We start from the raw sequence: 16,092 nt of genomic DNA on the forward strand, positions 1-16,092 counted from the left end.
TTTATTTAACAAAACGGATGCCACCATCATATCTTTAAAACATAGGTTTATAGTACAAATGTATCAGTACTAGGTTTTCAAAATGAAATCAACATCAAAAGTAAGGCAGGATACTCTTTTGAGTTTTCATGCAAGAGCATATTCAAACGTTCCTTTATCAAGACCCTCGACTTCATCTTCCCAGGTGGAAGATGGCATGCTACTATACGGGTCCAGTAAGATTTTGAAGCATCTAATAATAAGTAGTCCCAAGAAAACACACAGAATCCCTACGAAGGCAAAGCCAGTTTTTTGCTCTAAAGTCAGTGAGAAGGCAGACACTTCGTTGACACTCATGCTGGCTGAAGCGTTGCTGCAGTAGCTACTGCTCATCATTGGGCATCACATACTGGTGAGTCTTCGGGATTTTCACTCGTATTCCTTCTTTGCCTGTACACAAAAGTGGAGTCAGTTTGGTTATGGCCAAATGTAACATAGATCTTTGAGCTATTATCAGCATAAAAAAACAAAAACTGCATGGGCGTTAATAGTGAAAGTACATTTTTGTGCACCCAAATCAGCCTGGCAACACTGTCATTAGAAATTGGTAGTCAAACAAAAGCTAGTTGGAGTTGTTAATCCTGACAATGACAATGAAAAACTGATCATTTACTTGCTTGTCCCCCCCACCCAAAATAGAAAACTACTGGCCAGGGGCATGTGAAATTTTGCAAGGCTGCTTTAAATGGCATTTTATCAGATTGGGCAAAATCCTGCCAATCTTCATCAGGTCAGAGCTCGCAAGACCTCCATGTGCAGAGTTAAATGGGAAACTTATGCTGGAGAGCTTGCACTATCAGTATCTGAGTCCTTAATCTGGTGAAACACCTGTTGACTTCAATGAGCATTTCATCTGAGTCAGACTGATGGATTGGGCCCATGTATTTTAGCCTAGAACTCTAACTGCAATAAACCAAACGTACAGAATGAAAATGTCATTTTTATATAATAGTGTTGGGCATCTTATTGTTTGGGCTCCATTTTCAGACAAATGCATGTATTTGCATGCCTAAAAATGCTTGTAAAAATGACCGGCTGAACGTTTAACTTCTCACTAATCATGTGTATGTGTAAGTAGTGTTAAATGCAAGCTAATGTACTTGTGTAGTTGCGTACTTGCTTTTCTGAATACCACCTGCCCTATGCGATTGTCATCATTAGTGCATAAACATTATTAGAGTCTGGGTGGGGCACAGACTGTCAAAAGCTACATTCAGATTTGCATGCTGAGCCATGTGCCCGCTCCCAAGGGTACAAAGTGTATATGTCCCCACCAAACTGAAATTAGAAATCCCTACACCCATTAGTGTATGCGGAAAGGTTAATGGAAGAAGTGAGAATACAAATCTTTTTCCTTTCCCTCATTATGCTTCACCATTATTTTCCCTTTTAAAATATTGCTGTTCCCCAAGACACTGATTTAGGAGCCTTAAAACAGCTTCTTCATTCAAAGGATCATTTATAAGCAGTACACAAAGGGCCCAATCCTGCATTCGTGGCACTTTAAAAACATCCACTGACTTCACTGGCAGTTTGGGCGAGAGAGTACAAGGAATGCAGAAGGGCCCAAAATACACAGGGCCAAATTATGGTTTGCCCTTGCATGAGTGCAGTAGTCTGGGAAGAGCATGCAGGGAACCCTTTCTCCTTTCTAGTGCACTCACGCTGGAGGTAGCCCATGCTGGGATTTGTGCTCCCTTAGTGTGGGTGGAAGGAGTGAGGAGGGGCTCGCTAGCCCATGTAGTGACAGTAGAGGCTGCAAAGAGGGTGTGGCAAAGTGGGCTAGGGAACATGGCCAGGGCCCCACCCATACACTCCAGCTGATGCCTTGAGACTGCTGCTGGACTGAGCACACATTCCACCATTTTTAGAGGTGTACAAGTGACATTTCTGAACATGCTTTCTCCTGTGCTCTTGGGAGCAATACACCTGCCTTAGCCTTACATGGGCATTATGTTCCAGCCACTTCCACTCAGGTGCCACACCTGCCTCATCACCACTGCCACAATTCAGCAGACCTCAAGGTGTCAGAGCATGATAGATGATCTGCAAAGGGGAAAGAAATTGGACTCCCCCCCCCCCCTTTTTATTGGCTTCTTTATAATGATAAAGAAGGCCAAAGAGGTTTCTCTTCTCTTCATAATTTGTGTCTGCTTGGTTTCCTGTTAGAAACGGATATCCTGCCTACCCTGACGACTCTATGGACAACTAGAAAACTGGTAGGATTATAACATAGCAAGTACCGGGGGGGGGGATCATTTTTAGGCTGATTATTTGTTTTTGTTGGCTGTTGTTAACACCTATTTAACTAAAACACTTGGGGAAAATATTCCTTGTGTTCAGCACCCTTCCTTCAAGGAAGCTCCCATTACAAATTTCAAAGTCATCCCAGAAATCTTCTAGCTGAAAAACAAACAGCAGCCAGTAAAAGATTCTTGTTTGGATCCTCTCTTTTCCTCCTGATAACCTCCATTTTTCTTTATATAGATCATAAAGAACCAAAATTAAAAAAACAGCCAAAAACAGGGAGGGGAGAAGAGAAAAGGGCAGAAACCAAACCTATTTTTTTCTTTTTCAGCTTCCATTTAACTTAGTCCATAATAAGGAGTAAGGATAAAACGGAAGGAAGGATACAGTTAAAAACTGGGATGGATCTTTAGCTGATGTGAATCAGCGTAGAGCTATTGACTTCTTTGGAATTACACTGGTTTATACCCATTGGATTTGGCCCTACAACCTGCACCTGTTTTAAGGTTTGGAAAATGTTGGTTTAAGCACCTCACCACCACCCTTTCTTTCCTCTCCCTGACTCCCAGTCCAAACCTCTGCACGTTGTTCATTAGCAAAATTCATTCCTCTTACTTAGAGGCTTGTCCATCAGAGCCATGAGATCTTTACTCCTGTTGAGTAATGTCTTGTTCTGTGATTTATGCCATTGAACCAAAGGGTACAACTTGCGGGGTGTGGTGCTACTTGGTGAGAGACAAAGTGCCAGTATATGGCCCATAGTAACCAAAAATAATGTCAAGAGCAATTGAATGACAATAATTGATATCTATATGAAGAAAACAAATGAAATAGATGAAACCACCTGATTCACACGTTTTCATGTAAGGCACGTTTCCAGTTTTTCCAGGAGGTTTAACAGTTGCAGAGATTGGAAAGTAAAATCACAGAATTCTCAAATTGTTGCCCAAATCAGTTATATGTACCAGGATCCAGCCAAGAAGAAAGTTCTCCTTCCAGGAGTCCAAGGACACTGGGAAATTAAAAATGAAAGGCTTATACTGGGAAATGATTTGTACACTAAAGCAAGAAGACATAGTGCCAGAAAATAAAGTACACCCATAAAAGACACAGAAGTCTCTGAGACAAACTATAGCCCAGGTTCTGCAATTGGGTCTGCAGGAGGGGGACACTTGTGCCTATGTGAAGCCCATAGAAATCAGTGGGGCTCTGCTTGGGTGCAGAGGTCTGTGCCCCCCAACTCCCAGAGGAGCATAAACTCCCAATCTTGCAGTCTTACTCAGGCAAAATTCTCTCCCATTGGAGTCAATAGGAGTTTTGCCTGAGAAACGACTGCAGAAGCAGGATCCAAGATAAGATACAGTTTACAAACCAAACCAAACCAGGAAGTAACACCATTTATTTTAATGAGGTAGGATGATCACATAATTCAGGAATGAAGAAGAGACACATATGACCTGTGTTAAAGCACCAACAGCAGTATTATGCCCTGGAACCTATGGCTTAATTAATAGGGTTAGACCAATATTTGGGCTGATTTCTCACACGGGCTAGGAAACAGGCATTGCTATTGGTCCTTGCATGCTTGCTCTACTAAATGTTTGCTATTAGCCCACACTGATATTATTTTATTTATTTATTATTCAGTTCATCATCACTGGCAATTATGGGTCAAATCTTCGGCATGCAAAGCTTGAGTAAATTGGCAGGGAGTACAAGGAAATGCATACAGGACTGAGGAACAGAATTCTTGGCCCCAACCTGCGGTAGTGGGGTGGAATGGCTCTGTGGGTGCCATTGGCTAAATGGAGTAATAGTGTATATTTCTTGTGCAGGGGCCTTGGGCCTGTCAATCCATATTGTGCCTCTCTGTTGAGCCCTGAGCTCTCCTTCTCCCCATCCTGAGCAGCAGAGATGTAGTATTTCCACTGCATTTCAGGCCTTGCATACTCACAGATTGGAGTGGAAAATTTTGTCCTAAATATATACCATATAAAGGTAAGATTTTACTTGTTTGGGGGACTGGGATATGTTTACATTGTAAATCTGTTTGCAGATTGGCAACTGAGGGCTGCAGCCAGCAGTTATCATACATAATGTCATCTGCTCTAGAGTATGTCTGAAATCACAAGCAAAAAGACCATGAATGCTAGAGGGCCCTAATCCAACAAAGTATGTAGGTAACCACTAGGTCAGAGATCAGGGGCATGCAGTATAAGAACTAGAACTTGTAGGGTCCATTTGTCAGGAGGTGCCACCAAACCTATACCTATTGGTACAGTTTCTACAGTTTGCTTCCATGTAGTTTCACTCAACTGTCCCTCAAATTGGGAGAGGGGAGAAGCAAGGATCCCTGAATAGCCTGCTGTGGTGGAAAAGGCCATCTGATGCCCCTTCAAGACCAGAAAGGAGGTCACCAGGAAGCAGGAGTGGTACAAATGCCTCACTCCCATAGATGACCTAGGTAAGTAGAGGGTGGGAAGCAGCTGGGTGTTGCTGGATAAATGGTGCTAAGGAGGTCAAAATATGGTAGTGAGCACTGTATAGAAGCCTAGATAAATAGGTAGATAAATTGGAGTGCCTAAGATTATTGTAACAGCATCTACCCATATCCACCAAATGTTTGTGGACCCAGGCTGATGTTTAAAGTTTCATTAGAATCCAACCCTGATTATGGGTGGTTTGAGGGTTTCAATATGAACTTTTTGTGCAACCCTAGTTACCCACCCTCACATTTCCAGACTTTAGAAAAAGAAAGTGTCAACAGTAATTCCAGACATTCTCGGGAAAGGGTCTGAGAAGTCTGACCACAGCCTCCATAGGTTGCTGATTACAAGACTTCCTCAAGAGTCTTCCTCGCATGCTGGATATTAGCCTTACCCTCAAAAACAAACAGGTTTTGTTGTAAAGATCACCGTGTAAGGGCCCAATCTGGGGAGGTGCTGAGTACACTTAAGTCCCACTGAAGTCATCAGGAGTTGAGAAGACTCAGATCCTTGCATGATCAAGCCCGGGTTGACTGAGAATTCACATTACATATTACAACCTAGGTTAAAAAACGAATTGTGCTTAATGAGTTTCAGGTGACTCCTGTAAATCACAAGTTTCACCTAATAGTAATAAAAAGTCATTCCTGCTGCCATGGTACTCAGATAGTTATCATTCAGGAAGTACTGGAGGTTGCATGGCTGAAGCAGTGATGCAGTGACCCCATCATTCTGATGATGCTTCAAATGGCCTGGATTCTAGATTAATGCTTCTAAGAATTTTTAAAGGCATTTAGGTGCCTAAAGATGCTGACAGGCACCTAGTGGGATTTTCAAAAGCACTTAGGTGCCTGTATGCATCTTTATTCATAGATTCATAGATTCTAGGATGGGAAGGGACCTCGAGAGGTCATCGAGTCCAGTCCCCTGCCTGCATGGCAGGACCAAATACTGTCTAGACCATCCCTGATAGACATTTATCTAACCTACTCTTAAATATCTCCAGAGATGGAGATTCCATAACCTCCCTAGGCAATTTATTCCAGCGTTATCTTTAAAAACCTGGCTCTGGAGGAGTGGCACTTCAGGGTGGTACCATTGCTGTAGCAGGAATTTGAAGGCGGTAATGAAGGGAGAGGATTAGTGATGGGTACACCTCAAAAAGTTCTCTCCAGTTTCCATGAATTTGGAAGTTTATCCAAACCATCTGGACCACTCTGAGATGACAACACTGGTCTGGAAATGTCACAAGAACAGCTCTGTGACTGCAGAGCCAACCTCACTTCAGTTAATATGCATACTGCATCCCTAAATCATTGCAGGAAAGTCAGCCTCTTCTTCCCACCCTATCCAGCCAGCAGGTCACGATCCCAAACCTGGCATTCAAGAGAGTCTTATGCAGGGAGCCCAATGCCATGCTGCCCAGCACTGTTTGGTATCAGAAGGGTGTAATTAGCCATTCTGAGAGTGTAGTAGGGCCAGGCGTGGCCTGCAGTATGTAAGCACAGGACATACGGCATCTTTTTGGAGCAGCAGTAAATTCCATTCCACTGTGCATTCCCCTGCAAATCTGAGCCAGCAAGAGATTGCCACCTCCACCCCTCAAATATACAAAGTATTGTAAAGATAAGATTTTACTCCTAGTAAATGTACAATACCTAGAGTATCCATTTGGTGGTAGATCCTGCGCTCTGTAATGCACTTTTTATTCTTATGAGCTAGGGATGTCTGGATAAGTGAGAAACAGAATAGGAAAAAAAAAGATTCAGTGTCATCATCCTTGGACTTGTGAACATAAAATAATGCAGTACACTGGCTATGAGCATGTAGTATAATTGTACCATAAAATATGGAGTATCTGCAAGGCAACTGTTGATATACAGTTATATCTATAGCTTTCACTTCTCTTTGGCATCCTTTTGCACTAGGACACTTATGTATTTACAAAAATATAGATTTCAGTCTATAATCATTTACGGCAAATTTCAAGGAGCAGTATTGAAAAACAACATTTAATTTCTGTAAAAACTACCTGCTTTGTCTTACCCTAACAGAGGCTTTCTCTGAGAATATCCCTTACCTGGCCATAATACAGTCATTATCTGCATTATTAAAAGCAAATCTACAGCATAGCTAGGAAATCATAACAAAACAGCATAGCAAGCTCAAGATATCCTGCAGAATTTAAACAGACAAAACCAGTGCAATTCTCCAGCCAAGATGTGCACAGCTCTCCACCCTTCTTGTTTTCTAACTAGACAGAGAAGCATCTTTATCGAATGAAAACCTAGCAATACAAACCCCGTTCTTCCTTGTCCCCTCTCCCCATGCTGATGAACTGCCGAAGTTGCAGTGGCTCACAGTGTAGGTTCTCAAGCTGTTGAGAGCTCAGGATTGAGCCTATGACTGCTGGGATTCTCCCTTGTGGCCACAAACCCAGTGAGACTCCCCAAGCTACACATCCCCAGCAACCCCCTCCGGAGGCTCTAGGGGTCATCGGTGGGCGTTTCTTCAGACGGATGGACGCATCGCTCGGGGACTCCTCTCCAAACACTTGGGTGAAGATGCGGTTGGAAATTCTCGAACTGGGTTAAAAAAGAAAAAGAAAAAACCCTTTCGGATGATTCAGCCCCGCTTCCCTCCAACCCCCCCCCCTCTACCGACTGAACTGAAGAAGTATGGAAACTTCCTGCAAAATACTACGTGAGAGGCATCAGCAAATCTTTGCTGCACACCCATCCAGATGCTGCAGCAGCCGCAAGAGTGGCTGCCCAGCGATTTCTCTCTTGGCTCACCGGAGCCTGCAGCTACCATCCCTCCTGAAACACAAGGTTTTGGGACATGGCATCTGGAGGCACAGCAGCACCTCTGTTGAGGTGTCAGAGGGGTCCTTATCGTGCAAGCAACAATGTCACGCAGACAAGGGTTTTCTCACGGGCTGGTTTTCAAGCAAAGCAAGTGAAAGCGGGGAGGCGGGATTTGAAATTGACTAAGGTGTTCTGTGACTATCTGCACTAAATTGCTTATTTCCAGAACAATGCGGGGGCTCTCGCCTTTCATTCTGTGTGGGCTATCTGAATTATTTAGGTCGGTTAATTTAGCCCTCGGGTGCAGTCTGGTTAAGTAGAAAGCGCGGGTATATAATCAGTGCACTGTGCTAACATCCTAGCCGCATCAGCCCTAGATCTCCCGAGGGAGCGGTCACGACTTTCGATCTCACGCTTTCTACCATCTAGTGATTAATGAGACCGGAAGAGCCATGTTAAATACCCCGGGTCCAAATCCTGCTCTCCTGCAAGCAACTGGTGTGGAGTAAATGAGCAAGATGTAGGCATGTAGCCCATAACATTCAACTGGTTTCTGTGAGGTCCGGGGGTGAGCTGAAGAATGGTCTCGTCTTATTTTGTGTCTACCTCTGGCATTGCCAGCACCCCTTCTCCCAGCAGTTTAATAATAAATAATTATTAATAATAATCATGTCCAGGAGCTGTCATTAGTGCTGAAGCTTCTTTGCCGAGTTTGTGCCTAAGTTACATATGTCTTGTAGATCTCGGTTTGCAAATATAAATTTAAAAAATAAGGATTCCAGTTGCCATATTAGAAGGTGGTATTAACATGTATGTGGCTACCAGATGAAGAATTATTTTAAGTTGTTTTAACTTTAATATATTATGTTTTAATATATTAAATTTAAAAAAAACGCTCAGGCACATTTTAACCAATCATTCCATTTCCGTGCATTCCAGTAATTAGGCACTGCATTGGAAATTCATACTGATTTCAGTGGCACAGGACTGGTATCCAGATAAGTTTCAAGGATGACAAGGTTTGCAGTTACACTGGCTAGCTGAACACCTCAGGTATGTGCTGAAACACAAGGTTCAAGGGTAAAGACAGGGGAAGTCCTGGTATAAATGCATATCTTGAAAGGTTTTTTAATTGCTTTAATTAAAATAGAGTTTTAATTATTGTTAAATAAATACAATAAATATAATTTGTGAAGTTATTTTTTCTGAGAAATTGGGGGGAAGGTTTTTTCCTGCTGTGTATTGCTATGTTTACATATTAATCTTTTTTTTCATTGTTTGTACAGCACCTAGCACAATGAGGGGGTCCTAAGACTTTGGGCCTTCTCACAGGGCCGGTGCAACCATTAGGCGAACTAGGCGGTCACCTAGGGTGCCAAGTGGTTGGGGGCATCCAAGATTTTTCCTCCCTCCCCTCCCTTCCCCTCACACAGAGTGCGGTGTGGCGGATTGGGCGCCTGGCCTGATTTAGCCACTCCCATTGGCCTCCAGCAGGCAGAGTCCCTCCCGTATTCCCCCCCTCCCCTTGCCTCAGTGTCGTGTTGCCAGCATACTGTGGGGGAGGGGCTGTGTGCTTCGCAGCCTGTTTGTTTTGGCTCCACGTGGAGTCAGTGGCTGGAGCGGCATGGTGGTAAGGGGAATCCCAGGGGGGCTGTCAGGGGGCGGGGGGGAGAGTTGGATGGGTTGGGAGTTCTGGGGGGGTCTCTCAGGAGGCGGGGAGTGGTTGGATGGGGCGTGGGAGTCCCGGGGCGGGGGTGTGGATAAGGGTTGGGGCAGCCAGGGGACAGGTAGGGGGTAGGATCCTAGGGAGGTAGATAGGGTGGGGGGTCTCAGGAGGGGGCAGTCAGGGGACAAGGAACAGGGAGGCTTAGATAGGGGGTGAGGTCCTGGGGGGCAGGTAGGGGCAGGGGTCCCAGGAGGGGGCAGCCGGGGACAAGGAGCGGGGGGGGTGGGAAGTGGGAGGGAGTGGATGTGGGTGGGGCTCTCCCCCTGTCCTCTTTTTTGATTGTTGAAATATGGTAACCCTAAAAAAGCGGTGCCCTGGCTCGGCAGGGAGGAGCTGCCTTCCGGAGGCACCAGAGAGCCAGAGTGTCGGCTTGTGGGGGTGGCGAGCCCCAGCCATGGAAGAGCTGGCGCGGCCCAGGGCAGCAGCAGCCCTGCAAAGGCAGCAGCACCGCTAGCGGGGAGCAGCCGCACCCCCTACTCCTCCTGCCCAGGCTGCGGCCCGGCGTGCCCCCCCCTCGGGGGCTCCTGCAGGCTGCAGCAGTTACATGTGGTTGGCGGCCCCTGTGCGCCCCCCGGCTCCCCGCTTGCCGTGCTTGGGCTCTGCAGCTCCCAGGCATGTGAGCTACCGGGGCGCAGGGCCCTGAGCCTATTCTGGGAGGGGCAGCGGCAGTGGCCGCTCACACTCCCAGGAGCCGCAGAGCCCGAGCGTGGCAGGGGGGAGCCGGGAGGCGCACGGGAGCTGCTGCCCGCATGCATCCACTGCAGGAGCCCCCAGAGGGGGCACCAGGTGGGTTGCAGCCCAGGCAGGAGCACCCCCCGTCTTACCCCTCACCGCACTCGGGTTCTGCGGCTTCCGGGCCTGTGAGCCGCCGCTGTCCCTCCTGGAGCAAGCTGAGGGCCCTTTGCCCCGGCAGCGGCTCACAGGCCCGGGAGCCACAGAGCCCGAGCACAGCGAGGGGAAAGCCGGGGGGCGCATGGGGGGCCTGCATCCGCTGCAGACTGTAGGAGACCCCGGGAGGGGAGTGCCCGGCCGCAGCCTGGGCAGGAGGGGCGGGGGGGCGCTGCTGTTCCCCGCTAGCCGCACCACAGCTTTTGCAAGGCTGCTGCCCCCCTCCGCCGCGCCGGCTCCTCCATGACTGGGGCTCGCCGCCCCCGCAAGCCGATGCTCTGGCTCTCCGGTGCCTCCAGAAGGCAGCTCCTCCCTGCCGAACTGCTGCAGCGGCCCAAGCCCGGCAAAACCAGTGAGTGGACTCGGGGCGGGGACCGCCGGTGTAGAGTGGGGAGGGCTCATGCGGGGGGGGCTGTGCACCCTCCAGGGGTGTTCAGGGGGCAGGGAGGGGGGAACCTGGTCTGGGGAGCAGCCCCTGGGCACAACTGGCTCCTGGGCAGGCTGGCCCCTGGGGTCTATAAAGGCTCGTTGGGATTTGCCCCTCAATGAACTCATGTGTGGGGTGAGAGGGGGGTGCAAGGTGGAAGTTTTCCCTAGGGCGCAAAATATCCTTGCACCAGCCCTGCCCTCGCATAATAGAAATGTTTACTACTACTACTAAAAATCTGTGTGATTGTTATCCTGTAATGGCCCTTCATGATCACAGAATGAACAATGTGTATTACGGAAAATGTTACATATATAAAATTAATCTTTAAAGGGATTATTATATGTAAAGACACTTGGTCCCTTTAAAAACAGATCCTTTCAAAGGATATGATGGGCCAGACTGTGCCTCCAAAATATACTCGTGAAGGGGGCCTTCTGTGAGTGGTTCTCCCCTGCTGCCTCCGCAGCACCACCACCCTTTTTCTGGGACCCTGCAAAAGGCTCTCCATGAGTTAAGATTTGCATAGAGGAGAAATGGGAAGTCAGCAGGTTTAGGCTAGTCATTGGGAGGGTCCGCTTTATCTCCTCAACAGTTCAGCACCATTTACTAGGGAGAGGTAATACAGCTCCAGGCTCTTCTACTAAGCTCTGTTACCTCTTCTGTTGAACGTCTTGACACAGCAGAATCATCCTTTAAGTGGGCCTTCAGATAGCTGGGGCCAGAGAAGGAACTGATGGTATGGCTCCATTGGATGTAGCTGTGCTGGCTGCGAATCAGGGGAGGGGCAGGCCTGAGCCCAGGGCCGGCCCACAACATTTTGGCACCTGAGGCGGGGAGCTCAAATGACGCCCCCATGCCCCCTCGCTTGGGCCAATACTTTGAAAGGTCTCAATTCTGCCTTCTTCCAGTTCTACTCCTCTCATGGTACTGCTCTGCTACCTACCCCAATAAAGGAGAACTAACAACTTAAAATGCGTTGTTCAAAAATTGTAAGTAATACTTAACTTTCAAACGCCTCAACAGCAAATGTAACTTTTCTTGTCTGCATAGTAAACACTGGCATTTTTATCTGTTTGAATAATCAAAGGGGTGCTTTCTTGGTTGCAAAGATTTGAACTGTTTCCTGAAGGTCCACAGTCTGGGCCAGCTCATGCTCTATTATTGAGATGGTTGCAAGTCCGACCAGCCTTTCCTGTGTCATTGTGGGTGTAGATGTGTTTTATTAACTTCAGCTTGGAGAAGCTGCGTTCTCCACTGGCAACTGTTACAGGAAGTGTTAGAAGTATGTGCAGAGCAACAAAAGCATTTGGAAAGAGGGTGGTCATCTTATTTGTGCACATATATTCATTCCAGAACAGACTTTGGAGTTGATCCTGCTGAAATGTATCTTGAAAGGGCTTTCAGTTCATCACCTAAATCACTCGCATCAATATCGTGCATGTCATCATATGTCAACACTGTCTCTAGTGCCCTGCATTGCTGGTGTAGGTCTTCTTCAGGTAGAGTGAGGAGTTTTGGAATATCATACAACATCCCAAATATACTGCTGTGTTCCTTGAGCTGCATGAAACGTTCTTCAACTGACTGTATTGCACAATCTAGCACCTGGTTAAAGAATTCAACTTTGAATTGTTGTTTGGGGTCTCTTATGGGATTATCCCGTGCCTTGTAATCAAAATGTCTTTTTCTTCGGTGACTCTTGTATTCTTGAATGGGTGGGAAAATAGCTTCAGTGTGAAGTTCCTCTGCCAACTTCTGTGCATTCTTCAGAACGTTTTGAAGTCCCTCATCTGACCGGTAAAACTGTAGGTATGACTTTGCTTTGTCCAGTTGTTCCATTGCTCCAGATATATCAAGGTCAACACTTGGAGTCTTTTGCTTACAACATTTATTTCAAACAGTATGTCATGCCACAACACTAAGCCACACAGAAATTTGAAGTTATGTATGTTTCTGGTGATTCCATTTCCCTCTGCCACTGTTCTCCCACGAACAGTTCCTGTCATAGCATTATCCTCCATAATGGCAACTATGGCATCATCCGTCTTCCCAATTTGGTGTTTGGTAGGCTTTATCGCCTCCACTCAACTTTCCCATCGTGTGGCACTCAATGGTTTCAGTGTCAGAGAGGATATTCTAGATGTTGCTTCAAAATTTGTCATCAATGAGTTGATGCAGAGAAAAATACATAGATGCTTTGAATTACATTAAAAAATTCAGCAGCCTCACTAGAAGCTGATGCTGCATCACTGACCACCAAGTGAATGAGAACTGCATGGGACAAAAAAAGCTTGAGGGTTTAACTCTCGGATCTGTGTCTGCACTCCTCTGTTCTTTCCTCTCATGTTGGCACCATTATCATAGCCCTGACCTCTCATGTCAGCTATCGCAATTCCCGTATCTTCCAGGTTTAAGAAGCACATTTGTCATACCAGCTCCTGTAGTATCATCAATGTCAATAAGTTCTAGAAAATGCTCTCTGACAGTCACCATTGCAGGGACATTTTCACTAGGTTCTATTGTTGTTACAAAACACACCATTAAAGTAATTTGTTCTGTATGGCTGATGTCAGGTGTGCAGTCCAGAATAACAGTAATATTTTGCTGACTTCAGATCTGCCACAATCTTCTGTTTGACTTTTGTTGCCAGTAACTGTATAATCTCGTTTTGAATTGTTTTTCCAAGGTAGTGGTGTGTGTACATTTTTTGGGTGGTGACTCTTCTTAGATGCTCCTGGAGTACAGTATCAAACTCAGCCATCAGCTCCACAATTTTAACGAAGTTTCCATTGTTTGGCACGTACAGCTGATCTGAAGTGCCACGCAGTGCTAGGTTTTGGGTAGCAAGCATTCTCACAATGGCGATGAGCCTTTTCAGAACATTTTGCCAGTAAAGAGACTCTGATGCAATCTTCTTTTGATGCTGATCATCTATGGTGGCCTTTAACCTTAGTCTCATCTCAAGCTCTTTCCACCTAAGGAATGCTCTCTGGTGATTTGCTGCCTTCTCATGGCATACCAGATTTCTAGCCAGATTTTTCCAGTCCTTTGTTCCTGTAGAACCCAATGTGTCTGGAACATTAGACTGGAAGAGTTTGCAACAAAAACAGTATGCAGCATTCTGGGTTTTTGAGTACATAAGCCATGGCTTCTCCACTCTGTCACCATTTGGGATTTCATGCCAGTAATGTGTTGGATGGAAACTTCTATTTTCATTGTCTTTGGGGAACATGAAGATTTTCACTTGCTGTGGCCCATGGAGTACAAGGAAGTCCCTCAGGCTACTGCTCAAGTGGGTCCACAGTCCTGGATCATCTAGACTTAAGGAACTAAACTCAGCAGCAGCTGTTTCTTGCGCCTCCACCTCACTCTTCTCTGATCTACACTTTTTTTCAGGAATGTGCATGGTTACCTCCATTTGAGATGGAGATATGGATGCTGCAGTAGCTGCCAGGTCACCTGCACTCTGACTAACTGGAAGATCAGGCATCTCCTCACCATTCACATCCTCACTGGGGCCGGAAGGCTCACTGTGAACATTTGTGTCTATGTATCCCAGGAGAGCTCCTTCCTGCTTAGATAAAAAAGCTTCCTTTGCTTTCTTTCTTTGAATGCTGCCCCAGAGGGGCGTTTTCTTCTTTCACTCATGACTGCTGTTCTGTGCCAGCTATAGTGGCTCTCAACACTCAATTGAAGGGGACAAATAAGCAAGCTGGTAGCAGGGCCTGAGTGAGGGAAGATATCAGCGTCTTAAGGGCCTAACCGGCTCCTACTACTTCAGTTGACTGCCTGTTCCCCTCAAGTGGATTCAGGGAAGCAGCAGGAAACAGGAGAAGCTGTTGTTAATCAGTCCAGACTCCTGGGGGTGCTAGAGAGGTACATAAGAGGCTCCTCCTCCTCTCTCTCCCTGCAGCTCCTGCTGCTTTCTGTTATTCCCTCTCACCTTTTCTCCTGCCCGCCTGTTATGTCGCTTGTGCCCTCCTTCCTCCAGCACAGCACTCCACCATCTTTGTGCATCTACAGCAGAGAGAATACATATGCACCAGCAGCAGACACAATTTTCTACACTCTGGGTCCTATTGCGCCCCCCCCCCCCCCCCAGTCTGGCACCTGAGGTGGCCGCCTCAGTTCGCTTCATGGTAAGGCCAGCCCTGCCTGAGCCATTTTGGCGGTAGCCAGCCTCTATGTGGATGGCTCTTGCCTCCTGCAGATCTTCAAGTTCCATAGTGTGGAAGTGCCGTTCATTCACCCTTGCCTCCTCTTGGAATGATTTTGGGAAATCCTCATGCTGTTTTCCTCCCCTCAGGTGCCCTCCTGTAAAAACGGATGCTGAGGCCAATCATTTAAAAATTGGAACTATTCTCTTCACACTTATACTATTACAGGCTTGAGTAGCCTGATCTTGTAACTGGTTCTTGAAACTGGCACTTGCAGTTCTATTTCAAACATTTCCCCCCACTGCATTTTTATATGTTTGACTTCCATTTTTCATGGAAACCAAACTAGAGAAGCAGTGGGTAGCCAGCAGCTGAGAATGAGAGAGCTGCTGGTTGTCAGTAGTAGTGCTGTTTTTTCAAATTCCCAGTGCAATCCAAAGTGTTGTACTTTAGAATGGGGGGAAAACAATGAAAGATGAAAGTAAATGAAGCCACCACTTCCCCCCTTGGGTTGTAGTAGTGAATTCTTGGATCGCAAACTGGTTAACTGTTTGGTATGCTAGATACCTGAACAAATGGAACCTTCATCACCCCTCATTTTCCATCAGGCTGAATTTCTACTGAATTCAGCAATACAACCCCCATTCGCTTAATTTAGAGTTTGCACTGATTTGACCCTAGATTGCTTTCCTAAAGAGGATTAAGGGTACATTGGAAATGGATCCCTTGAATAGGAATTGAAATGTTATAGTCATCTAATAATTTAGTATTTTGATCTTTGCAGATTTCATCAGGCAAAATTAAGGTTGGTTAGGTGGTGCAAAGCAAATGGGGTGGGAATGAGTGGCAGTGGGAAGCTAGCTATATATATATATATATATATATAATTAAATCCATGGTACACCCACATCTTGAAAACTGCTTGCAGATGTGGTTGCCCCATCTCAAAAAAGATATATTGGACTTTGAAAAGGTTCAGAAAAGGGCAACAAAAATGATTAGGGGTATGTGTGATGCTTTGTACCTCGGGGGAACATCCTGCATCCCCATGTTCATCCTTATAATATGATTGTGTGGTATCCAGTGCGAAGTTTGTCATGTGGGGTGTCTTCAGAAGGCTCATGATGCACTGAGCATTGTTGTTATAGTAATGTTATAGGTTGTAATTTCATGTGTATAGTTATGAGGCTGAAAATGTGTCCTAATGGTTTAAAACAAGCCTAGGCAAAAACTCTCCAAGAGCAGAGGCCCAGGCAAAACTCTCCAAGAGCAGAGGGGCAGTTCACACCTCATCAGGGCATGTATGGGGCAA

The 16,092-nt window shown here is 46.2% G+C and overlaps 1 protein-coding gene across 2 annotated transcripts; it reads right to left on the minus strand.

Annotated features, from left to right (window-relative positions):
• Window positions 1-7,353, minus strand: CTXN2 (cortexin 2). Of its 2 annotated transcripts, XM_054042700.1 has the most exons (5): window positions 7,074-7,353; window positions 6,431-6,500; window positions 5,167-5,332; window positions 3,131-3,298; window positions 1-429 (listed from the first exon to the last, which is right to left on the minus strand). In XM_054042700.1, the coding sequence occupies exon 5, from the start codon at window positions 373-375 to the stop codon at window positions 127-129; it is 249 nt and encodes an 82-aa protein (XP_053898675.1). In that variant the 5' UTR covers window positions 376-429; window positions 3,131-3,298; window positions 5,167-5,332; window positions 6,431-6,500; window positions 7,074-7,353; the 3' UTR covers window positions 1-126. The 2 variants fall into 2 exon arrangements, with proteins under 2 accessions (XP_053898675.1, XP_053898676.1); XM_054042701.1 differs by lacking the exon at window positions 5,167-5,332.
• Between the last annotated feature and the right edge of the window lie 8,739 nt (window positions 7,354-16,092).

The sequence above is a fragment of the Malaclemys terrapin genome, chromosome 10, assembly GCF_027887155.1.
Source record: "Malaclemys terrapin pileata isolate rMalTer1 chromosome 10, rMalTer1.hap1, whole genome shotgun sequence".
Taxonomy (NCBI): Eukaryota; Metazoa; Chordata; order Testudines; family Emydidae; genus Malaclemys; species Malaclemys terrapin.